The sequence below is a fragment of the Prunus mume genome, linkage group LG1, assembly GCF_029339155.1.
Source record: "Prunus mume cultivar Tortuosa linkage group LG1, ASM2933915v1, whole genome shotgun sequence".
Taxonomy (NCBI): Eukaryota; Viridiplantae; Streptophyta; class Magnoliopsida; order Rosales; family Rosaceae; genus Prunus; species Prunus mume.
The window spans coordinates 7,416,199-7,440,922 of record NC_142698.1 but is presented as its reverse complement, the minus strand read 5'-3'; the positions used below and the strand labels follow the sequence as shown (position 1 = coordinate 7,440,922).

The 24,724-nt window shown below is 38.4% G+C and overlaps 3 protein-coding genes across 4 annotated transcripts; 1 reads left to right on the top strand and 2 right to left on the bottom strand.

The window, feature by feature from the left end:
• Window positions 1–283: 283 nt before the first annotated feature.
• CSI1 (binding protein) lies at window positions 284–9,398 on the bottom strand. The gene is given in 9 exon segments (XM_089046200.1): window positions 284–763; window positions 893–1,009; window positions 1,564–1,727; window positions 1,730–2,017; window positions 2,148–4,692; window positions 4,876–6,592; window positions 6,594–7,913; window positions 8,609–8,682; window positions 9,259–9,398. Coding segments are annotated over 8 exon segments (6,303 nt in total). The 5' UTR covers window positions 8,620–8,682; window positions 9,259–9,398; the 3' UTR covers window positions 284–622.
• A 3,711-nt stretch (window positions 9,399–13,109) lies between these two features.
• On the bottom strand, window positions 13,110–19,842 carry LOC103331756 (MICOS complex subunit). Of its 2 annotated transcripts, none has more exons than XM_089052671.1 (12): window positions 19,695–19,842; window positions 19,541–19,604; window positions 18,818–19,447; window positions 18,487–18,615; window positions 18,220–18,372; window positions 18,030–18,107; window positions 17,526–17,618; window positions 16,226–16,345; window positions 15,341–15,418; window positions 15,016–15,195; window positions 13,844–13,945; window positions 13,110–13,746 (listed from the first exon to the last, which is right to left on the bottom strand). In XM_089052671.1, the coding sequence occupies exons 1-12, from the start codon at window positions 19,703–19,705 to the stop codon at window positions 13,513–13,515; spliced, it is 1,872 nt and encodes a 623-aa protein (XP_088908797.1). In that variant the 5' UTR covers window positions 19,706–19,842; the 3' UTR covers window positions 13,110–13,512. The 2 variants fall into 2 exon arrangements, with proteins under 2 accessions (XP_088908797.1, XP_088908801.1); XM_089052675.1 differs by having other exon boundaries at window positions 18,824–19,447.
• A 27-nt stretch (window positions 19,843–19,869) lies between these two features.
• On the top strand, window positions 19,870–22,102 carry LOC103343840 (DNA-directed RNA polymerases II and V subunit 8A-like). Its single transcript, XM_008247479.3, has 5 exons — window positions 19,870–19,954; window positions 20,242–20,351; window positions 20,967–21,124; window positions 21,446–21,555; window positions 21,890–22,102. Exons 2-5 carry the CDS (start codon window positions 20,279–20,281, stop codon window positions 22,002–22,004), a joined length of 456 nt encoding a protein of 151 aa, XP_008245701.2. The 5' UTR covers window positions 19,870–19,954; window positions 20,242–20,278; the 3' UTR covers window positions 22,005–22,102.
• Window positions 22,103–24,724: the final 2,622 nt, after the last annotated feature.

The following is a 24,724-nucleotide window of genomic DNA, read 5'->3' as shown; positions in this document are numbered from 1 at the left end:
CAGCTTAGATGATATTTTTTGTTAGGCTTGCCGGTCCTGTGTTTAGCCTTCAGCCCATTTTTATTTTTATTATTTATTATTATTACATTGAAAGAAAGAAATCGAACCATTCCCTTATCATAATCTTTCCTAATGAAACTTTGATTGATGAAACAATGGAGACCACATGCCATGACTTTACAAGACCACATTCCATGTGGATCCACAAAGAGAAATAATCTTTTTAACACATATAATACTTGGACCTTAGTCCTTTGTCGAGATGGAGGAAAATACAAGAAGATAAAGGAACAAATCATTAATCATTACTATTTATTATCCATCAAATAATACATCAACATATGAACTAGCCCAAAACCCATAAACAACTTCATTATTCCTCTAACATTGACAAAGCACACAAGAAAGTTACATCTTTCCCACAGGTCATAAAAGAATACATTCACAAATGACTACTTACTGGACTGTTGGCAAAAATCAAAATCTTTGGGATATTATGTACATTGACATGACAAATAATCCAGAATGAAAAGAAAGAAGAAAAAAATGAATCCCTTTTTGAAAAAGTTTTCCTCTAATAATTCAATTTTCAGAAGAATAACAAAAACTCCATATGGGGTTGTTACTTGTTAGACCACTGGAACTCTATTTCTAAATTCCGTGAGGGCCCACTTTTGCTTTCTGGCAACAGAGTGTACTCACCGGCAACGGCTCCCAGCATTACTACCCGATCAATCTGGATGGTAACTTTTCCGAATGAACTCTGTCAATATATCAAAAGATAATTGGTTACCAGTTACTAGGTAGAACAAGAATAAAGGATCAGCTGAGAAAATATGTCCTGTTATTATAAAGAAAAGTGTCTATGTTGGCCATTTCTTTGTTCACTTACCTTTCCCATTTTGCTCTTGTTCTTGCAAGATATGTGGAGCTTCTGGCCTTTCGGGGGACTCTCAAAGGACCATGAAAAGGTTTCATCCCATTCTGGATTAGGGCCAGTTGAAACAACCTGAGAAGTACAGAAATTCATGGTGAGAAGTTAATACCGATATCACGCCAAATATCACTGCAGACACAGAAGAGACACAATGTGCATTATCTCCAAAAAAAATACAATCAATGTGTTTCCAGTAAACATAACCTATCCACATAATTTCAATAATTCTGTTGTTCTTGCAATAATTGCAGAAGATACTATGTTTAATATACAGTACATGACCCACAAATTCAACCAAGATCCTAATCCTAATCCTCAACCAATCGGAAGACTATTCAAATTAACAACCGGGAAAAATTGATGATCGAAAACAAATTATCTTATTAAATCCCCAAGTTCTAATTCTAAGAATAAATAAAATAAACTTAATTTCTTCTTGAATACGCATTGTAAAGACTGGCTGCAGTCTTGCATTCATGATGACATAATCAAGCGTTCTATGTGGCACTCAAATGAATGATGAATTCAGAAGAAGATTATTCAGAAGAAGATTATCCAAAAGAAGATTCAAATCTCCTAAGAATAGGAAAGAAAAGGTAGCAGAAAGCACATTTAAGGCATTTTACCTTAGTTTGCTTTGGTGGAGTGTTGCCGAGTGTAATCTTGCAATAAACACTAGGGTTTCCCACTGACTGCTTCATATTATTTCCACGTTTGATTATGACCACCAGTGTCCCTGGCAAACATTGTAACAAAAATTCTGTCTTCTCCTGAAACCGAGGTGGGCCGACTGAATTAAGTATTGCAGCAAGGGAATCGCATCGGCTGCAGCAATTGACTGAGCCCTAGAAACTTCCGCGGGGCATGCTGACCAGGCTTGCCTAAGAAGAAAGAGTGCATCCAAGGCAGCTTCTTGAGTTGCCTCTGACCCTGTCTTGAGGGATGTAACAAGATGAGGAATGCTTAGCGTTGCAGGTTCCGTGGCTCTAAGACGTGGGAAATTGCTAAAAAGAGAATTCAGAGCTTTCAGATACTCGTCATTCACAGTTCCACTTGCCCATAAATCCTTTTCGATAGCAGCTATGACAAGACAAAAATCTTATTAGATTCTTTTTTTAAAAATGGAAAAAGAAATCGGCTTCAGTGATGATCGACCTAGGGGTTCTACTATCTCAGACATTGTATATCACCATTTAAAAAGAGAACTTACCAGTAATGGCCCTTACTGTCTCACTAGAAGCATACTCTTGAATGGTATTATTTGAAAAGAGAAGTTTAACAAACATTGCAGCCTGAATGGACGTTTCTGGATCACTTGAACCAATCAGATCCAACACAACCTGAACACCACCAGCCTCAGCAACGGCTCTTTTATTGGACCGACTGTACATCACAAGGTTTTGCAAAGCACATATCGCTACAACTTTCATTTCTTCAGTAGGTTGGTCTTCAAGCACATTTACTAGTGCACGACAAGCAGACACAGCGTCAGCACTTCGAGCAAGGCCTTCATTCTGGAAGAGATCACCAAGAGCTAGAGTTGCTAGCAACCTCGCTTGCTGAGCTTGGGTTTGCGGATCCAAGAGGTACTGAGACAATGGTACTATGGCAGACTTGGTAGCCTTAGTTTCTCTGATCTTCACATTGTTCAACAATACTTCCAACAGCCTTGCAGCAGTTTCCTCACACTGATGAGATCTGAGAAGTTCCAAAAGAGCCTCTAAAGCACCACTTTCAGCCATTGCTTCTGCGCTGGTTGCATCATCACTTTCCAGTACCAGAAGAGCATTCAATGCACCAACTACTGTGCTTTCTGAGCCAGAACGAAGCAACCTTACCAACACAGCAACAGGCACTTCCAAATAAAATTCAGAACTAAACTGCAGAATACTTGATAAAACAGAAGCAGCCGATTCCCACAAAGCATGAGGAAGAGATGGATCTGATTGCAATATCACCTTGGACAGTTCAGTGACACCACCCTCTTTAGCAATTTCATTTGGCCATATTAGCGCAATACTAACAAGGGCCTTCACAGCTCTCTGCTGCAATATGTGTATACCAGAGCCAAGAACCCGTATGAGAGGACCGATCACTTGCTGAGTCACTGAATCCTTTTGAAGTTGTTCTTCAAAGAGTAAATGTGATAGAAGCTCAGCAGCCAACTGTTGTACTGCAGGAGCAGGAGAATCAAGCAGGGGGATAATTGGTTCAATAGCTTGGTGGGATGTCAACCTATAGTCAGAACGACACTGTGGATGCTCCAAAATGTTGACAAGAACCTGTAGTGCACTATGCTGCCCGTCAGGTCCAAATTCTGGTCTTGTTAGCAGCATAAAAAGGGGCTCAACAACTTTTGAAGCAGACGGTCCCTTAGCAATGCTTGCATTGTTGGTCAATATTCGGAGCAGTTCTGCAAAAGCAGCACAGAGAAAATCGGGTGCCTCATGGAGGATGTCAAGTATGCTCTCAATCACTCCAGCTTTCACCATTTCCATCTTACAAGCAGGCCTGTCTTTCCCTAACTTCACAAGGGCTCTGGAAATAGCTTCGTGGAGCAAGTAATTCTTACCATAGAGGAGGCCAACAAGAGGAACAACTGCACCATGAGCAGCAACAAGCTCTGCAAGTTGCTCATCATCAACAAGTTTATCCAACGCTCGGACAACTGAATGCTGTGCAGGACTGAACTCAGTAACAAGAAGAGACACCAGAGGCTCCACACATCGAGCTGCAGCCATTGTCGATCTGATTCTTGTATTTCCAAACAGAACACAACACAACTCGGCAGCATCGCCTTTCAGCTCCATTGAGCAATTTGATGAAAGAATCTTGCAAAGAACATCTACTGCATTCATTTCAACATCTGCAACTGCTAAGGCTCTTGATGGATTTTCACTCAGCAACCTCACCAACGCAGCAATTGCAGCATGCTGCTCCCTCTCAGAACCAGTATTAAGAATCTCCACCAAGGGTTGAACGGCTTGCCGAGCACTTTCTGCATTCCTTATATGATCAGCAGAAAATAAGCTTTCCAATGCTTTAGCAGCACTATACCTGGAAGCTCTTCCGCCTAACCGTAAAACTGCCACAAGTTGACTGACAGCACCAAATGAAGAGTCATGTCTCCTTATCTCAGCACTGCCAAATAGTATACCTAACAGATCTGTAGCAGCTTCCTCAGTTGCGTCTTGAGGACCAAGTGAGAGATACCTAGTCAGCGCTTCCAAAGCTCCTGATTCTACCATTACAATCTTATTTGACGGACAGTCCTTTGCAAGTTGAGTCAGAAGACCAAGTGCTAAAAATGGTGCTCCAGGACGATCTGGTATTGGTTTGAGAAGATCAACAAGTGCAGGTATTGCTTTTCTAGAAGTAGCACCAACTCTTATGTCTTCAACTCTGAACAACCTCTCAAGAGCAACTTGCTCAGGATAACGCACTAAACCAAACTCTTCTGACAACTGCAAAAGATCACTTATATCAACATCGGCACAGCCAAGTAGGGAAATGAGCCCGCCTGCTGCTCCAGAATTTGCAACAGATAAAAGAGTACCCCTGCTACCATTACAGACTAGGCTGGCCATTGCCTGTGCCGCAAAATATCTGGTGGTCAACTCCTCTGACCTCAACCAGTTTGCAAGTACTGGTATAGATTTCATGGTTGCGTGTGCTCGTATGATATCTCTATTTTGAAATAAGATTGCCAGCAGCAAAGTATAAATCCATATGCTACTATCTTCTTTAAACTCAATCTGCATAAATTACACCAAGGACCATTCCAGGTTAGATGATTAGACTATAAACCCAATATTTGATGGATAGAGAACAATAAATTTATATTATGAATCAGTGTATATAGAAATTCAGAATTGGTCAAATGTATCTCGATCTTCTTCCTTATTGAATGAAAACATAAAGCGGAATAAGAGAGCTACCTGAGAGTAGTGTGAAAAACAATTTGAGATCCTGTCTGTGAGAACTTCCACTGCCCCAGCCTCCATAATCACAATTTTGCACCTTTCATCATGACAGGCGAGAACAGACAGAAGCCACATAACTAAATTAACACCATAAATAACTCCTGTGCATGAATTAGATTCATCATTCTTTGTTTCTTCTTTACTACGCCTATAAATGCTAATGGAGTCATTGTCATCATCCCCTGGGTTTCCCAAAGAAGTAAGCATTGCAACAAGAGATTGAATGAGATGGGTACATAAGTTTGATTCGCTAAGATCTTCCGTAACCCTCTGATGACTAACTTTTGCAGCACAAATAAGGAGTGCAGCTCCTCCAATTTTAACCTTTGATTTAGTTGAATTGATCACCCTTTTAGTGATTGATGATATACATCCAGAGGCAGTAGCAACTGTGTCCCCCAATACATCAGGCTGATCTCTGCAAAGTCGGGATAATATTTCAATAGCTTTATCCTGCAACAAGGGTGCTGCATCAGCAATGGATAAAACTATTGGGGTTATGCTTTTCGGGAATTCAGCCAAAACTGCCCATGCAGGTTTTGTTTCTCCAGTAGCTCCTTCTGACCTGGACAGAATAGCAAGTGCCTCGAGTGCCTCTGACGTGGCAACAGATGCATGAACAGATTCTAGAAAAGAAACTAGTGCAAGAACGGTTCCAGCACGATTGACACAATCGGTTAAAGCATAATCAATTTGACGAGAATGGAGCAGGCGAGCAATTGCTGCTGCTGCATGGGTCTTTCCAGATACCGAGCCTTCACGCAAAACTCTAGTAGCTGGGAAAATGATTTCTTCAGCAACTGCTTTCTCTGAAACTTCACTATCCAAAATAAGATTAGCCAAAGCACATGTTGCTAGTTCTGCAACTTCCAGAACTGAAGAGTTAGCAAGCACAACTAACGGAGATAATACATCTCGAGCAACAGCAGCCACATCCCGGTTCTCTTTAATCGAAAGAAATATTGCCGCGAGGCAACGCGAGGCCTCTGCAAGGATACTTACAGATTCAACACTAATCAACTTAATGGCTGACCAAAGAGTTTTAACAGCAATGCTACTTTCACGCAAGTCCTTCCTATATTCAAAGATTCCAGCTAAAGCTGATGCAGACTTGGCTTGAGTCTCTTCTTTAGTTGAGCTCAAAATTTTTATCATTGTCTCAATTGCATCGTTAGCAGCACTGCCTTCACGTGATATATCATTGAGGGGGACCACTGACAGCATACTTTTCAGAGCATCCAAGACATACACTTTAGATTCAGGTAGATCACTGGTTAATAATGCAGTAAGTTGGCTGATCGTTGCTGTATCAGATTTATGGATTAAATGATTTAAAGTCTTCGCTGCAATTTCTTTTCCGTTTGGGCTTCCATTCTTCAGAAGCCATAATAATGCAGGAACAGCATCAGCACTTTCGACACACGCACGTATATCTTCACTGTGATTGCATAGGTTCCTAAGGATTGATGCTGAATCTTCCTTGGCTTTTGCAGATCCCGTCTCTAGAATCTGAACCAGTGGAGGTATGCCACCAGCAGCAGTAATAGCCCATTTACTTTCGTCATTCTCATTAGAAAGCAGGCAAAGCAGTGCAACTGCACATTCTTGCTGCTGTTCTGATGAAAGCCCAAGAAGTGATATCAACAGCTGAACCCCTTCACGGCCTTGAAGCGCGCCAGAGACTTTCTTCACTATTGCAAAGTGTAAGAAGAGCTCTCATAAGCTCATCCTGAACTTCATTTGTAGCCATTGTGATCAAACCAACAAGCAAACGTTTTGCTTCTGAATTAGAGAGTTTAGTTGAGAGTACGGAATTCCCATACAAACTTGCAAGGGCCTCTATGGTTCTTTCCTGAACAAGAAATGGTAAACGAGGTTTGAATTGTGAAACCAAAGTCTGCTCAATCACCACAGGATCTGATGCTCTATTAGATTCTGCTGTACTATCATATATCATAAGAGCTGAAGCTAAAGCCCCTAATGTATCAGCAATTTGGGCAGGTGAAGAGCAAGATTCAAGGCTTTGACCAAGGCTTGAGATCACATATGACAAACCACCAGAAATATTTGCTAAAGCACACATAGCATTCTCCTGCAACGCTTGGGCATACTCGCCCTGCATGAATTCTTTTGAAGGGGCTATTGTAGCATTTATCAACACAGGAATACCATTGAAATTAGCTATTTCCCGCCTTGCTTCTTTGCACTGGGAAGAAAGAGATTTTAGAGCACCTGCTGCTTCTGCTCTAACACAAGCTTCATTGCCAGACCCCAAAAGCTTGAGAAGTTGCTTTGTAGCCTCTGAAGCCAGCACCTTAGAACAAACAGAAGCATCTTCCATCATCATACATGCAAGAAGAAAGCACACGTTAGCTTGAGTGTTTGGCTGTCCAGTCGAAAGCAACTTCACAAGTGCATCCACTCCTCCAGCTTGAAAGGTTGCAGTCCAGAATCCCTCCGTGCTGCTGGATAGGTTCTTTAATGCTCCAGTCAACAAGCTATCAACCAAGCTACCAGTCTTGATCCCTTTTTGCAGCTGCTCCCAAAGCACTGGCACAACTCCTTCAGTTGAAAATATTTTTGATCCAACATGATCCCTAGCACCACCTTGAGAAACAGCATAAATTGTTTTTGCAGCTGCAATTTGCCCTTCTGCCGAGCTGGACCTGAGTAGACCAAGCAATGGTGGAATGCATCCTCCAAGCAAGACCTTCACCCTTAGTTCATTCTCCTTGCAGAGAGAGCCTAAAACAGTAGCAGCTTGTATCTTAACTCCAACTGAACCTGATCGAAGAAGAGAAACAAGTACTGGAACTGCTTGAGAGTGAGATCCAACAGCACTGAAAGCATTTTCACGAGTATCAATAAGCTCAAGCAACTGCTTCAACGAATATTCCTTCTCTTGTACAGATGAGGAACTTTGACGCAGCTGCTCAATGCATTGAGCAACACTTGCCAATGTCCCATCTGCATCCTCCATGCTACTACGATCCCTGTCAGAAAATTTAGAACAACAGATAATTTAGGCAGAATTATCCTTTTTTTTATATTATTATTATAAGAAACATAGCTTATATAACTAAAAGAAAATACAACACAGGGGACAAGGTGTCCCCTACAAACATCAATTAGTCTACATCTAAAACAAGAAAAAACAACAAAACAGAATTACAAGGCAACATCATCCTAATACGAATCGTAGCATGAAAAGGCAAACCCCTAACCTCAGAGGAAATAAGTGATGGTAAAACTTAATATTTCAAAATGACAATCTTTAGCCCAACTTGATTTTGGTGAAACTTAATATGGTTTCTAGTCAACATTGACAATGCATATGCTCAGTAAGTTCTCTATCAAATATTTGTTTTTTTAGATTAAGGAAAAAGAAAATAAAGATACCCTGGGATTAAGACAATGTCTAGTTTCAAGCTGAAGGCAGAATGAAGAGTATCAGTATGAGTGAGACAGCAAGTAGAGGCATTAAAGTATGCAAGGATATTACCACCAAATAAGAACATAATTCCATGAGAGTAGACAAGCAGACACTTGCTCACAGAAAGAAAAATGCCCACCAGCATAATCTACAAGAGCCTTAATGATTACCAAGTGGCAAACAAGTTCCAAGATGCAGACAAAAATAATTCTACCAAACAGCACAAAGAATTTGTAGAAACAAATTTTAACTCACCTTGAACCCATTTTTATAATAGAATGTGGTGTTGGAGGCTCTGAATCTTGAACTTTTGCATCACCATTTCTTTCCTGTAATCATAAGAATGAAAGCAAAAATCCATTATCAGTTTTCATATTATCTAAAAAATGAATCCATCTCCTCTCCTTTTTCTTAATATTATTCTTAATTTTTTCATCACTTGGTCCATTGTGAGTTGCATTTTAACATCAAAGCCTGAACAAATATTTAAGGGGGAATAACACAATTTTCAGAATATCATTTACCAATTCGATTACACATTTAAATTTTCCCAAACTCCAGAAATGCATCCCTGAAACACTTAATTTCAGCGTAACATAGATTGTCTATCTACACTAATAATTTACACCGAACCTACTGCACAATGAGGCTTATAGATTGGAAATTGAAACAAGAACAGGATAAATGTGATCTAGTGCGTCCCCCCCAGTATTCATAAGAGGCACATGAAACTTTCAGTATCTTAATTATACTCTTTCAACTGGATTTATAATCTACAATCTCAAATTACGATTCAAGAACAAAAAAAGGAAGAGAAAAGAAGAAGAAGAAGAAGAAGAAAAAAAAAAAAAAAAAAAAAAAGAGAACCATATAAGAAATGAAACAAAAATGACAAAGGAAAATACCAGATCATTAGTGGCAAGGGTGCTGCCATTGCTGGCAGCAAACCTCCAACCCAGTGTGGTTGCCAGCTTTGCTACTCTTCAAGATTCAAAGAACAAATCAATGGAGAGACCTTGCCCTTCTCCAGATCTAACTCACAGCCTCCTGTCAAACACAATTGCAGACCAGATTACACACAAACCACTTTCCAATCTACAAATCTTTCCCGGAAAAGAAAAAAGAAAAACTGAAGCATTGACTTAAGTGAGCTACTGAAGCTCAATTCAATTCAGATAACACTTGTTCCTCACTTGCATTTCTACAAAGTGGGCTATTTGGGCACAGAACAAAGGAACAGATCAAAGACAACTCACAGAAATTGGACAAGATCGAATCAAGTCCCGAGCTTGTCAGTGGGTAGTCAAAATGTGAAACTAAAAAATGCAACCCAATTCATATTTTTGTATTTGTGTGTGAAATTGTAGTGCAGAATCTGAAGAATGCAACAAAAGTGTTGACCTCAGATTTGGAAGAAATTACAATCAATTGGGTCAGAAGAAGAACCAATGCAAATGAGAGAGAGAGAGAGAGAGAGAGATGGGTGAGCTCACCTTGAGAGAGTGAGAGATGGGGAAGCTGTTTGGTGCATCAATTCAATTGGGTTTCGTAAAAGACAAGGGAAGAGAGCATCAAGAGCAAGAACACCACAACTACAACAACCAACAGCTACAAGCAACAAAGAAGCTAAAATAAAATGAAAAAGCACTCACAATCAGACACAGATTGATATAATTTTCCCTTTTTTATTTTTCTCTTTTCTTTTTTCTTCTTTTGGTGTTTTTTTTAAAAATAAATTTTATTTCTTTTTTGTTTGTTGGACGAGTTTTACGTTTCCATAGATACTCTCTCAAGCCACAGAGAGAGAGAGAGAGAGAGAGAGAGAGACAGCCGCACCGTCACAGCCTAATACCACCGACAATTTGCAGCGTAAAAGGCTTTCATGGCTTGGCTTCGGCTTTTTTTGGAGCTCCAACTAAGATTTTAACATTTTTTTTCTTTTTATTTTCACCATTTCATCTACAAAGTGAAAAGAAATTTTTAAAACACAATAAATACAAAAATAATAATTTTATTGATAGTCCGAAAAAAAGGAATTTTTGAACTGCAATAACAACTTCTCAAAAAATTACCTCTAAATTTCATATAAATATTTTAGGAACAAAATTTTCGACAATTTAAATTTAAGCTATTATGAAAAATGATATATAAGTTTTGTGAAATTGTGCAGAAGAAAATGTTAGAAAGGAATTAATGAAATTACCACATGAGATTTATGCAATTTGTCGTAAATGCATAATTTTTTTGGCAATAATTCTAAATATTAATTTTCGAAAATAATACTTTTTGGAGAATATAATAGCACATGGAATATCAAGAGATTCATACCATATGTAAAATAATAAAAAAAGCTAGAAGGTCGGCTCAATATCTTAAGCCGAGCCAAGCCAGATGGAAAATCAAGAGATTCATCCTAGCTCCCTCTCTTGTTGATACTCTTTTCTCTTTCTTAGTTGGCTGGAAATTATGTGTGCAATTTATTATTTTATCAATAAAAGGCAATTAGTGGCATTGGCATAGCCAAGTGACATACACCTAATAAGGATACAACTATAACTAATTAATATTCAACCATGCTTATTTTCTGTGCTAAGCTAACTGAAAACTCAGCATTTTGGCATACTGGCTGGACTTTCCTTACGTACCACATGCCTTGTGCAAGCGTTAGTCTAAAATTAGAGGAAGAGGGGATTTCTCACACACATACTACTACGGTGTCGTGAGGTTCGAACAAGAGATCAATAATCTGCAAGTCAAGACCCATTTCCATTGAGCTAGACTCTATTAGCATAAATTATCCACAGCCTACCTCATGGTAAAAAATAAACAATAAAAAATTAGAAAAATCCAGTTTTATTTTTATCTGCCAATTTACCCAACAATTTGAACCCTACAAATACCCCATTTACTAAGCTTTTTCACAACCTTCATCATTCCAGCCAGAATCTGGTAAGTCAGGACTTGAAAACTAGTTGGGTATTGATTGTAGCAATCAATTAATTGAGTAGACAGCAGGACCTTGTTTAAATCCAAAGTGAAAGCATGGAAGTCTTCTTAAAAAAAATTCTAAATCAAATAATTCCTCTTGTCTGTTAGCATTTTCTTGTAGGACCTGGGATAATGATTGAGACCCAGTACCATTACCAGCTGCCAAATTTGTGGAAAAGATGAAAACCAAAACAGGCTGCAATTGCAATACATGGGCAGTCTTGTGGTAAAAGCTGAAATGGAAGAATTTCATTTCCGCTACTTGACTAATGGCTCGCTATATGGATGTCGTAATTTAATAATATTCAAGTCACAGCATGCCTCGATGTTATTAGTACCGGAACAAGCCACCCTAATTAGAAGTGAGTAGTAACAATTTCCTTCATTGCCAAAAAAAAGAAACCAGAGGAGCAACTAGTTGTTGAGTATGTTGATAAATATTTTTGTGAGTGGCAGTGGAGCCCATGGGTGAGGGCCATGTTCTTGTCATTTTTTAAATGTAAAAAGGTTTTCATGAGTTGATTTCTCACCAATCATGATTAAGATTGATAACTCTCAGACTAACAAACGAATCAATGATTTATAGATTGTAATTTGCAACCACGTCATCTTCGCTGTCAAGTGATACATAATTTGCAATCAGCAAGTTTCCGATTGTCGGACGCGGATGTTTCTTCATGTGTAATGCTGCGGGTAAGTTAGGAATGTGACATTTGCACTAAGTTTATTTATTAATTAATAATTTTCAGGCACATGCGTGTTTCTTGAATTTTGACAATTTTTTCAAATAAAAAAAGTTGCAGAAAATTAATATCATTTTTAAGAACATAAAGTTTTCGACCGAAAAAGGAACTCAAAATTTCTTACTTGGTAAGAGAATCAATGTGTAGAAATTAAATATAAAAGTTACGAGAAAATTAAATGTCAATAGTACCTCTAAAATCGCCATTACAATAACACACAACTATGGCCAAAAGTCAATTGGCCATCAATTGTCAGAGGCTTGGTAGTACCATACGAATTAGGAATGGACTTAGTTTAGATAATTGAATTGAGAGACCGGAATCGCCCATCGAATTTACCAAAATTAGTGGAGGAAATTTTGATTTTGACTTCGACCACATGCAGTCTACCTAACAAACGGTTTAGTGCTGGTCGATTTATTGATGGGCTAAATAGAAAAGTAAATCTTGAGAGGAGGCTCAAAGGAGACTTGTATGTCATGGGGATAATATTGTTTTGCTATTCCCATATAATTATGTTCCGTCATGTAGAATCCTTATCACTTATGGCAAAGCATGATTGGTTAGAGATGGCAAAACAGTGTTATTCCTGTGATATACAAGTTTTTCTCGACTTAGAGAAGGAAGAGTGTTGAGATGAAGCTTGGGCGAGATGTGCAATGTGCATGCTAATTTTTATCTTGTGGCACGAAGGCTTGTCGTTGTCTTGAGTAATGAATCTATTCCTTTAATGGGTAAACTATAAGAATGTCACCTTAACTTATACACGAGCTTCAATTTTTCACCAAAAAAAAAATCATTATGTCCACCTAACACCAATTCCGTTAATATATATATACATATTTAATATAAACGATATTTTAAACTACAAGTAGAGGGGATTTTCTCACACATACACACACACTATCAGAGTGTCATTGAAGTTCGAACCTGATATCACTAGTCTGCGAGTCAATGCCCTTATCCACTAGGCTAGACTTTGTCGAAATATGTATTAAAAGTAATGTGTCATGCATATGCCTGACTTGAAATAATAATGGTAACAATAAGGCTTAAATGCAAAAATAGTCCCTGTGTTACATCATGGTGGCCAATTTAGTCACTGTGTTCTGAAGCAGTGCTACAGCCTATAATGCCATTATAGCATGCAAAATTCTTTTGCAGCATTTGAAACAATATGCCACTCAAGAGGGTAATAGATAATCTACTCAAGCTGAAGACGAAAAATACAATTGCTCAGAAACTTCCCATGACATTAAACCCCCCAAAAAAAATTAAGTGACATTTTCAATCATAATGTCGGTAACACATTATGATTTGTTTGTTTACATCAGAACCAGGCAATTATCGGGAGCTACAACACTAGACCAAAGAACCTTTATGTAGATCAATTATGCAGCCTCAGTATGCGTACTCAAGAAGTGGATTTTATGTGACACTGATAGAAGTAGCATATGATTGGAGAAGTGTAAGAGCTTGGTCTGTGATAGCCCTATTCCTAGCACGCTTCACCCATTCGCGCACTACTTCTGTTGCTTGGGTGCCTTTCACACCTTCTTCAAGTGCCTCTGCTGCTTCGGCTATTTTCCCGTCAGCAAGGCAGGACTCCACCATGTTGATGATGGATTCAATTCCATCCCCAGATTGATCAACTTCCTTTACCTAGACAAAATCCCAAAAACAAATACAACGAACATTCCAATAAGTTAATTTATACTAGTGATTTAGAATGGAAAACACAGGCCGCATATCTACTTACCTTCAACCAGGATGCTATATGTGCCAAGGAATGTGCCAAAATGCCGCCACCACCAAGAGGGATTAAGCTGAGGTGCCGTACTGTCCCTTTCAAGGCATCAAACTGCAAGAAGAATGAAGTTAGTACAGCACTGAAGTATTACCCTACTTGCTAGGATTTCAAGAATTAACAATTCAGAACTTGAAGCACTCAACTATTCTCATTTCATACTAAGGATTTCCGTAATTCTTGTATCTGCAGCAAGTTGAATTAATACCTCATATATTTTTCATATGGATACTCATTAACTCACGAAATGGCTCACACTGAACCTGTATCCTTTATGCATTTATTAGGAAGTTGCTAAACCAAAATTTTGAATATCTCAACCAAACAGAAGACTAGTGATCAAACAAACATTTGAGAATACTTGAAACGTTAGTCAATATGTCCTTAATGAAGCATATTAAATTTAATCTTACATGTTTTTACAACCAAAAAGTAAGCACGAGATAGAGAGAGGGAAATTAGAACCAAGGCTTCAGTTTGTCCAGGACAAAGGGAAAAGGAGTAAAAAGGTTTCCAAATTTCAAGCATATGAAGCGGTGCATTTCTGTCAGCATGATAAAACAATTTAAGGCAAAATACTAAAGAGATCCTAGTCAACAATAACTATTTTAGAATATCAGCCCCAAGTAAGTCCTAAAGGCATGTCTTAAAAATGACAAATGGGGCAATTGCCACCCTTGCTAATAAATGAACAAATGAGTAGACAGAATCTCATCAACAGTTCTGAATGCTTATATACAGAACAATTCAACCCAAAAATCTAATCAGACATCTTTCATGTAGTAGTAACATAGAATATGTTATGTATCCATAACCTGTTGCTCTATGTATGACTTCTGAGGCAACTCTTGAGCACAATTTTAACAACTTTATGTCGAAAAACTTAGACATGCATGAATTACTAGCAGGTCAACGTTGGGCATTCAAACTATCTAGGAGGAATATTATTCCTCCCGTCAACTATATAAAGCAGTAAGGTTAACGTCTTGGCCATTAATTAGAGCGGACCAAAGCATAGTTCAATCGTAAAAGTAAAAAGTTAAAGAAGGATGTTAATAGTTGACGGCATAAGAAGGGTGAGTCCATTAGCAAATATTTAATGAAGAAGTAAGAAAATAACTAACCTTCTGATTCAATTGCAGTAAGGTATCTGTGCCATTCCTTCGTGTTTCCTCAGGAAGAGATGATAGGACCAAATCTAAAATTGAATCTTTATCAATGCCTTCAAGATAAGTGTGCAAAGCCTCTATTTCTGTCTGGATTGGTAATCCTTTTGAAAGTGCATCTTCTAGTGCAAGTGCTCCCTGCAAAGAACAACAAAACATATCATTGTTAAGAAGTAACTTACAGGCTTAGAAAATCACTGATGAGGGTATTAACACATTAAGTTCTCTTCTAAATAAAAAGTTGGAAGTCAATGAAAAGAATGAAAAGAATAATAATATTCACCAAAGCAAGCTTGTGAGCAGAGTGAGTCTGACGAGCTTCTTCAGATCTTGCATAGAATGCCACACACAAAGCATTTATCTACAAAAATAACTTAAACATCAGATTTCATAATGGACCAATTAGACAATCATTATTAGAGACATTAATACAGACAAACGTACCATGCACCACCCAACATAGAACTATTTAAGCAAGATTCATCAGTTATTATCACAAAGCTGTATAAAATTGAAGTCTACATGCCTTAACCCTCTGAACAGGTCATAAGTGGACCATTAAGTATGACTTCATTTACTAAACTTTGACATACAGATATACAGTTAATTCACTTTTTGACATACAGAGGCTTATAATCTAGAAAAAGCGAGCAAAACTACAAGCACATTTATATATCTAGAGCAGTTTACACCATTTAATGTGGTCTGCAAAACGGGAGTTACATTTCCTTCATGTTGGACATGGGCAAAATGGATCTACAAAATAAAAAAATAAAAAAATAAAAAATTTGCATCCCAACATCCATCACCCTCCTCCTTATTGTTTTGTTCCTTTCCTAAACTACAAAGTTCAAGTAAACACTAACATAACTACGACTGATTGTATTTGACTGCTTGAATGGAGTGGGAATTTACATCACATATGGGTGAAATGAGTTCATTTTCTGAGCAATACTCTATTAAGCAACTGTTATAAGCAACACTACGAAGCATCCCCACCTCTATTTTTCTGGTTTTAAATAATCCCCTCAAAATCTTAGTGTCACTATTTTCACTAAAACCTTTTTTTTTCCAGACAGTTCAAATATAAAGCAACGGCAAATTAGGACCATAAATCCACATTTTGGTGTGTGTATCCATTCTTAGGTGATTTGAGCAGTCATCTTACATGAAGATTTGCTTCTGCCATTTTCTCAATCTGGGTTGTCTTTTCACTTGCAATGGCTGCTGCCAGTTCTGCTTTTGCTAATTCCTCAACCTTTTTCAACTTCATTTCTTCTTCATTTTCCTGCATTTACTTAAAATTATCAACTTCAATTTACCAGTCATCATCTGCTGATGCACCATAAAGAAAGAAAAAAGGCTTAATCATCGATGTGCCCCTTGTGCTTCACCGAAAATCCCACTTTACCCCCTACATTTCAAACTGGGTCAATATGCCCCCTGTGCTTTATTTCCGTGTCCCTTGTTCCCCGTTCCCCCATTCCGTCAATTTGGTTAGTAAAATCGTTAACTTGCTGATGTGGCATAGGTATTTTAGTAATTTTAGCAATTACAAAATTTCGAAATCTAAATTAAATTTAAAAAACAATTTAATAATATTTTAATAATAATAAGATTAGAAAGATAAATTTTTTTAGAAAAAACCCAGCACCCGAATAGCCCCACCACCACACCACCACACCTCCCACCATAACCCAACCCTTCACCGTGGCCAACTACCGCCCCCAACCCACAGCCACCATTCCCTCCCCATCTCGCCACCCTGGTTTCTCCTCCGACATGGTAAAAAACTATTGAAAATCAAAATAAAGTTCTTCATGACTGCACAGAGAATATGGGAAAAGGACAAGCATGAAATCAAACCTGGTTGGAAAAGAAAAGAGCAGCTATGGCTTGGGGTTTTGGTGTTGGGGTGGCTAAGGCTTGGGGCAGATTGGATTATTGAGGTTGGGTGTGAATTTGGGGTGGCGGCTAGGGGTGAGTATGACAGGGGGGTGAAGGTGGCTAGGTGGATTGGAGGGAGTGTTATCAATGTTTTGGTGTGGATAATCACCCGGGTGGGGAGATCATGTTTGAACCATGGCGGAGTGCTGGCCACGGGTGGGGGCGAGAGTAGGGGTGGTGGGAGGTGTGGTGGTGCTGAGGCCTCCTTTTTTAAAAGTCTGTCTAATCTTATTTATTATTAAAATGTTTTAAAACTAGTTTTTATATTTAATTTAGATTTTGAAATTTTTTAATAGCTAAAATACTAAATTAGCAATTCCAAATCAGCAAGTTAACGGTTTTACTAATCGAATTGATGGAATGAGGTAACGGGGGACGCAGAATTAAAGCACAGGGGGCATATTGACCCAGTTTGAAATGTAGGGGGCAAAATGAGATTTTCGATAAAGCACAGGGGGCGCATGGATAATTAAGCGAAAAAAATTTAAAAAGAAACCGACAGCACCAAAGTAATTCTGCACCTTGTGCTCAAGTTCTGTCTTAAACTCCTCTTCAAGCTTTTCTTGAAGTGACTTGAGTGCAGCAGCTGCTTTTGCTCTTTCCCTCTTTAATTCCTGAAAAACCAAAAAAGAAAAAAAATGTAAGAACAACAGCTACATCTTAAGTAAATAGAAACTATTTGTAGGTCCTGAGTAGTCAAAACAAACTGGATCTGAGGGTGGGGAAGAATCTCATGTGACTCTGTGCACATGCAGGTTATCTCCACTCCTCATGCGTTACATTACTAGTGTCTTCCAAGTTCCAACACAATCTGTGTCCTCGTATAGACCTTCATGCAGATAAGTGACGCTATGTTCTAAATCACAAAGTTCTTCAATAATAGAACCAAAGATTTATTCACAACCCAATTCAGGTTCAGACTTCTGACATGATTGCAAAAATCCACCCCTCCCTCTCCCTCTCTCTAACAAGAAGATAGTCTTTGAAAATAAAACAAAGAGAAGATAATAAGAGAGCTCTTTAACCTTGTCTAGCATTGCTGCCTTTTCTGCAAGCATGAGTTCCCTGGCCCCAGCATCCTTTAGTTTCTTTTCATACTTCTCCTGTGATGAGGTAGGTGGTCAAATTCATGGATAGTACAGAGCTCTCAACAACACTTTAGTCTATCATTTTAAAGCAAGGGAATAATAAATTCTTGTAAGTAATATTAGAAACCTTTAACGTTCTCTTTTCTTCAGAAAAAACACGAGCGTCTAACTCAGCTTGCCTTTTTTCAGCAGCATGAATGGTTTGTAAGAAGTCAAGAACTAGCTTTCCATCTTTGGATATGTAAGCATCATTCAACCCTTCAATTGCATCAACGAGAGCCTGTTATTCAGAGAACCAGAATTTAGTGAGTTCCATTGGACATTCTCTTTTGGCATTGCAACAGCACTATGCATAGAAGAGAAAAAAGTAAAATAAAAAAATGCTGATAACTACCTCTTTTTCTTTAGAAACTTGATCGTTTTCATTGTTAGAGTTGGTTGCGGTGCTTTCATCAGCCTCATCACTCAGATTATATGTCTTGAGGAGAGAACCTGATGGTTCTTCATTATTACCTAATGCAACCTGTAACAAAGTTCCACCAAAAGCAACTTCATATAAATACCATTCATAATAAGCTCCCTTTGATGTTAAAGTCTAAATGACAACGTTAACATAATTATTGTGATGTATGAAGTTTCATTGATAAGTGCAGCCTAAAATTCTAGCCTTCACAAGTGTATCCACAAGTATTCAGCTTGTTAAATGGAACCTAAATGAGAACTACCTGTACCTTGTCTTCTGTGATATCCTGTTGATGCGGCAATGTTTTCACCTCATTTTCTTGCCGCTGATCTGCATTAGTCTGCGAAACTATTGGCGATGTTTGTACCTCCTCATTTATCTCCACACTAGTTTTTTCCTCTGTACTCTTCACATCTACATTCCCTTCAGATGATAACCCAAGATTTGCATTTTGGGAAAACTCAGGCAAAGGTTTCTCACTTGTTATGTCACTCTCAGATTTATTATCATCCACCTGAGAATGTTCTTCACCATCTCTTCCACTCAAACCCTCAACATGAGCAACATCTGAATGAGTTTCAATCTTCTCCTCAACATTGCCAGCTTTTTCTTCATCATGCTTTTCTTCTTCCACAAGTTTTTCCTCCACACCAATCCCAGCTTCCTTATGCAAATCACTCTTCTCTTTTGCACCAAAAATCGGGTCTAGATACCCAGTTTTGTAAGCTCCCACAAGCCCAGCACCAACAACAGCACTTCCAAGGAAAATTTTGGCGCTCGAACCGCCGTTCTCAGGCGGCGGCGGCGGCAAACTGCCTGCACCACCAGGTTGCTGCGGCGCAGTTTTGGACGCTGCGGCGGAGAATTCCCTTCTCAGAAATCTTGAAACGTGCTGCAAATTTGAAGTCCCTATGTGTTATTATCAACAAAAGCATCACCAAATTCATACACTAACTAGTTCTAAATCAAGTGGAAATTTACATGCCTGACTTGAAATCGACCTCGGAATATTCCTAAGTCCACGACGAGACGAAATTTGCAAAATTGATCTGTGGAACAAAGAAGAAACAAAGTGTCAATAGAGGCATTGGCGTCGCTGAAAGTAATTTGATAGAGAGATTCCTGAGGATTTCCAGTACCTTCGAAACATGGTTTTGTGGTGAGAGAGAGAGAGAGAGTGGAAAAGAGTGAGGCGCGAAAGGGCGGAGGAGGTGTTTGATGAAATGACGGAGTGAGTCGGTGAGCGACGGAAAAGAGGGCTCGCTTAGAATGGCTAAAACGAATCGTTTTGGGTTATTGTCTTGGGCCGCGCATATAATAATAAGCCCTAGACTTTCAAAATAAAAAGGTTTTATTGTCTGACCAAGGAAGAGCCCAGCTGCCCCAAGCCAACTCCACAGTAAGTCCCTGCTTCTGCTTCTTCTCCTTCTCGTTTTCACTGTTTATGAAGCTCTCTCAGTCTCATCCATGGCTTAACAAAACTACAGCAGAAAAATAGAAATCCTAGAAAACCCAAAATAAAATAAAAAACGAAATATTATTTTTTTCTAAGGAAATGTCATTATTTAAACCCTAAACCCTAGACTTTGGTCATAATCTTATTGAGAGTTTCTTTTAATAATTATTTGATTTTAAATCCTGAAGTTCCTTTCTGTTTATGAGACTTTTTCTTTCTCTATTATGTAGGTATAGCTTTGCTGTTGAGGACAAACTTTCTGTAAGAATGGTTGATTTCCTCTTTGATGATATTTTTACCATTGAGAAAGTGGATCCAGATGGCAAAAAATTTGATAAAGGTTTGTCTGAATACTAGTTGCCCTCTTATGATTGCCAGAAAACTTGACTTAATCTTGATTTATTGAAGGGACTTATTCACGTAACCGGAAAAAAAAAAAAAAAAAAAAAAAGGGGGACAGAAGATTACAGTTTGTACTGATAAGAAGTGAAGCAAATTTTCCTTGTCCTAAATAGTCTTTTTGTTTTTCAAGCTTCACCAGATGGAACTATCTGTCTTTCAAGCTTTTCCATCACCTCCTTTTTAGATTAATTATGGTCATGATATGCAAACAAGTTGTCCTCTCACTGGTGGTCTGTGGATATTGTGTTCCTTTTTTTTTTTCTTTGAAGTGGTGTAGGGTTGAGGTTTATTTTGATTTATGCCAGATTGAATTTTTCAATTTAAAAATATGGAGAAATTCTTCTAGACTCTTTTTAATGGTTTCTTTCGTGTTATGAGACATTGCTTTGATGTGATAAATTGTGTAGAGGAGTTCATTGTCACCCACCCCATATAGTTATAAAAGGCCTTTTACATTCTATTAGCTTGGCATGATCGATAAAACTTTTGAATTTTTCTGGAAAATACTCTAATGCTTTTCACAAATGGGTGCTTTTGTTTAAATTTTCTGTAGTTTCCCGAATTGTAGCACAAAGTGAGAAGCGTGGTGTGTCGCTGATCCTAGATGTGAATACGGAGATATATCCGATGCATGAGAAGGAGAAATTCTTGATGGTGCTATCTCCCACACTTAACTGGAGTGGAGCACCTGTTGCTGGAAAACAGGGACAGGTACTGTACTATACTTTTGAGGTGAACTTGGAGAGCAGGCGTATCAAAATTATGTCAATTTTAAATGGGAGAAAATTCCATCCACAGATTCATGTCTAAGATTAGCATCTTCCTTGCATGGCCAATATCCCATGATCACTCAGTGCTGATAATCATGATGGTGTGGATTGTGTAATTGAACAGTGATGAAAAATAAGAATAACATTCTGTTGTAGTTTGTATTTTGACATTTTCTATGGACTAGTGCCTGTATGTTGTGCTTTCTGAATTTTTTGGAATTCTCTAATTGCCCATTTACTGAAGATGATTACCTTTGGGCAGGTTGAGCAGAAATCTCTTGCAGACAAGTTTGATTATATAATGCATGGATTGCTGTATAAAATGTCAACAGCAAAAGGGAAATCAGAGTATTCAAAAGAAGGTGTCGAAGTGTAAGTGACATACTGCTCAAACTGTATTTTTCTTGCAAATTATTCACAGAGTGATCATTACTTCCATGTCGAAATAGTGTGTTGAGGTACAGTGGTTTCTGGCTAGATGGGGTTCATTTTTCTGGCAATTATTTAGGGATTGCTTGTGAATGCAACTAGAATTTATGTTGTAGAAATCATAAAAGGGTTGATATCCATTTGGTCTCTTTTATATTGCTTTCGTCTTATAATATCTTGAATTTAAATTGTCTGAGTGAAAGAAATCCATTTCTGTTAATCTGAATTTAGTGGCTTTGTGGTTATCTAATTTACTGGGTTTTCTAATTGGCTTCAGGGAGGTATATGCTTCATTTGGTGGGCTTCAGATGATGCTGAAAGGAGATCCAACCAGTTGTACTAAGTTTAAGATTGATCAGAACATGTTTTTGCTTATCAGGAAATTGATGTGAAACTTTTGTCATATAATTGAACAGTGTGGCTTGTTAAACTCACAAATTTTCTGTATACGCCTTTAGATACGTCTAATTCTACTTTTGCGTTTCATTAACGGTGATATGTTGCAGATTTTCAATGTTCTGATATTCCTTGTTTCTTTTTTTACTTGGTGAACCGTTTTCTGAGATTAGGCAGCAGGCTAATAATTTATAGTGTATAAGGTAAAACAAAAGATGTATTATTCCCAGACTTCAGCAGGCAAAAATCTTGGATTATTTTGAACTCAATAAATTCTCAATTAATCTCCTTTTTTATGAAATTATTATTAATCCTCCTATCAATTGGTTTATCCCTTATTAGGGGATGGCCATGGTGCAAACTTTTTTTGTCTGAATTTCTTTTCATATTTGAAGGGGAAAAAAAGAATTGTAGACTGGGAATTGCGTATAATTTGATTGTGTTGATATTTGCTCTTCCATGCATCTTCTTTGTTATATTAAGAGGCTCTGGTTGTAAATCTCTCTGGAGAATAAGAGAATGACAAAACAGCTGCCAATATGGAAATTAAGACAGTTCGAACAGTAAACAGAAAGCAAAAGTAAATTGAACAAAATATAAAATATAAAATGCCAACCAAATGCCATTGGTATACAAAATTTACTGTATAGTGTAGGTTTATTACTCATACGGCAGTATTTATTTAAAAGTGTGGTGAGGGTTTATCGTCCACACAACTGCTTTTACTTTTTATTTAAGGTAAACTATCGACTTACCTCTTGAACTTGTACATAACTTTCAATTTATCCCCTGACCTTTATTTTTAGTGAATTAAGGGCTCAAATTAAATTTTATTATCAAATGTTCCCCCCACCGTCAAAATTTGAACATTTCATCCATTAATCCGTCCATTTGAGGGTTATTTTGGTGTTTGGGCCTAATTTAGCACACCCACCAGCGTTCCCTTGTAATTAGGTCAAGATTACACACTCAGCCCAACACCGGAGGCCCAGAAGGACGAGGCAAAATCAGACCTAGACAATATGGACTAAAATCGAAATCAAGAGCCCAAGTCAAAAAGCCCAGCCCAGGACCTACCAAACCATGAGAAAGACTTGGGCTTCGAAGAAACCCAAATTGGGCTTGGCATGGTCAAAGTGAAGAAGAAGAAGCCCAAAAGGAAAACAGACCCACATGATTTTTTCTGACTTAGAAAAGTCAGCAATTTCAACTTAGTGATAAAGAGTTGACAAAGGCAGGCAATAAGGAGGACATCTCGAAACTCTGCCACCAAGATCAAAACCCTTTTATATATTCAGAGATATTGCTTGCTCCAAAGAATGCACCATCTTTCAAGGGATATGTAGATTGTGTTTTCTAAAAAGATAAGCGGAAATAGGGAGTTGTTCAAACTGGAAAATCAAACTAACTATCACAATTTGAGCTCTCACGGGGGTAGTTGGAATTAAAGAGGGTTAGTTTTTTTTTTTTTTTTAAACAGGAAATGATTGTCTTAAGAATCGACCATTGATGGCTTATCTGCAGAACGATAAACCCATTTTTTTACATTTAAAAAAGAAAGATCTTTTAGGAAATTTTGCTGCCCATTATTAAGAGAAAGAAGCCCCACTCAAAAGCATTTTTTTATAAATATAGGAGAGGGTGAACAGAGCAGAAAGACAATCAATCAAACAACCGAAAATCAACCAAAGACAAAAACTCAAAATGATCACTTAATCTCTGAGAAACCTTCAAACATACTGAAGCAACCAAAAAACTCATTCGAGCCCCAGAAGAAGTCAGTTATAAATCAGAACTTCCAATTCGGACTTAAGAGAAGTAAGTCATTCAAAGCAAGATTTCTCTCGTTACAAATTTGGTTCATCAAAAAACCAAAACAAGCAGAGTTTGAGTTTTTACAAATATGAAAACCTCAACAAATATATGAAGAGCCCGACCAAGCGAACGGGTACCACAAGATGCAGTTCGGCTCGAATCCTCAAGTCCACCACTTCTCCCTTTCAAACAAGGAGTCGCACCGCCATTCAAAAAGCCTCACATGTAAGATCCCACATTGACCAGAAAGGGGTGATGTGCCTTATAATTACATACCCGCCTCCATCTAGCATCGGCCTTTTGGGAGCTCAGGCTTCAAGTCATAGGAACTCCAAAGTTAAGCGAGTTGGGGCTATAGCAATCCTGGATGGGTGACCCACTGGAAAGTTGCTTGTGAGTTCCCGAAACAAAACCGTGAGGGCAGAGAGGGGGCTCAAAGCGGACAACATCGTGCTACGGCGGGCCGATCTGGGATGTGACAACTTGGTATCGAGTCGTTCTACCGTGTGGTGCGAGTGTCTTGACGAGGACGTCCAGGCTCCTAAGGGGGTGGATTGTAACATCCCACATGGACCAACGGAGAGGGGGTGATGTGCCTTATATGTACATGCCCGCCTCAATCTAGCACGAGGCCTTTTGGGAGCTCACTAGTTTCGGAGTAATGGGAACTCCAAAGTTAAGCGAGTTGGAGCTAGAGCAATCCCAGGATAGGTGACTCACTGGGAAATTTCTCGTGAGTTCCCAGAAACAAAACCGTGAGGGCAGAGAGGGGGCCCAAAACGAACAATATCGTGTTACGGCGAGCCGATCCCGAGATGTGATATCACAAGGCTCGAAATGAATTAAAGCTTTGCCAAACTCGAACTTTGGTATCGATTTACAGCTGAAGCTCAACAGTTGA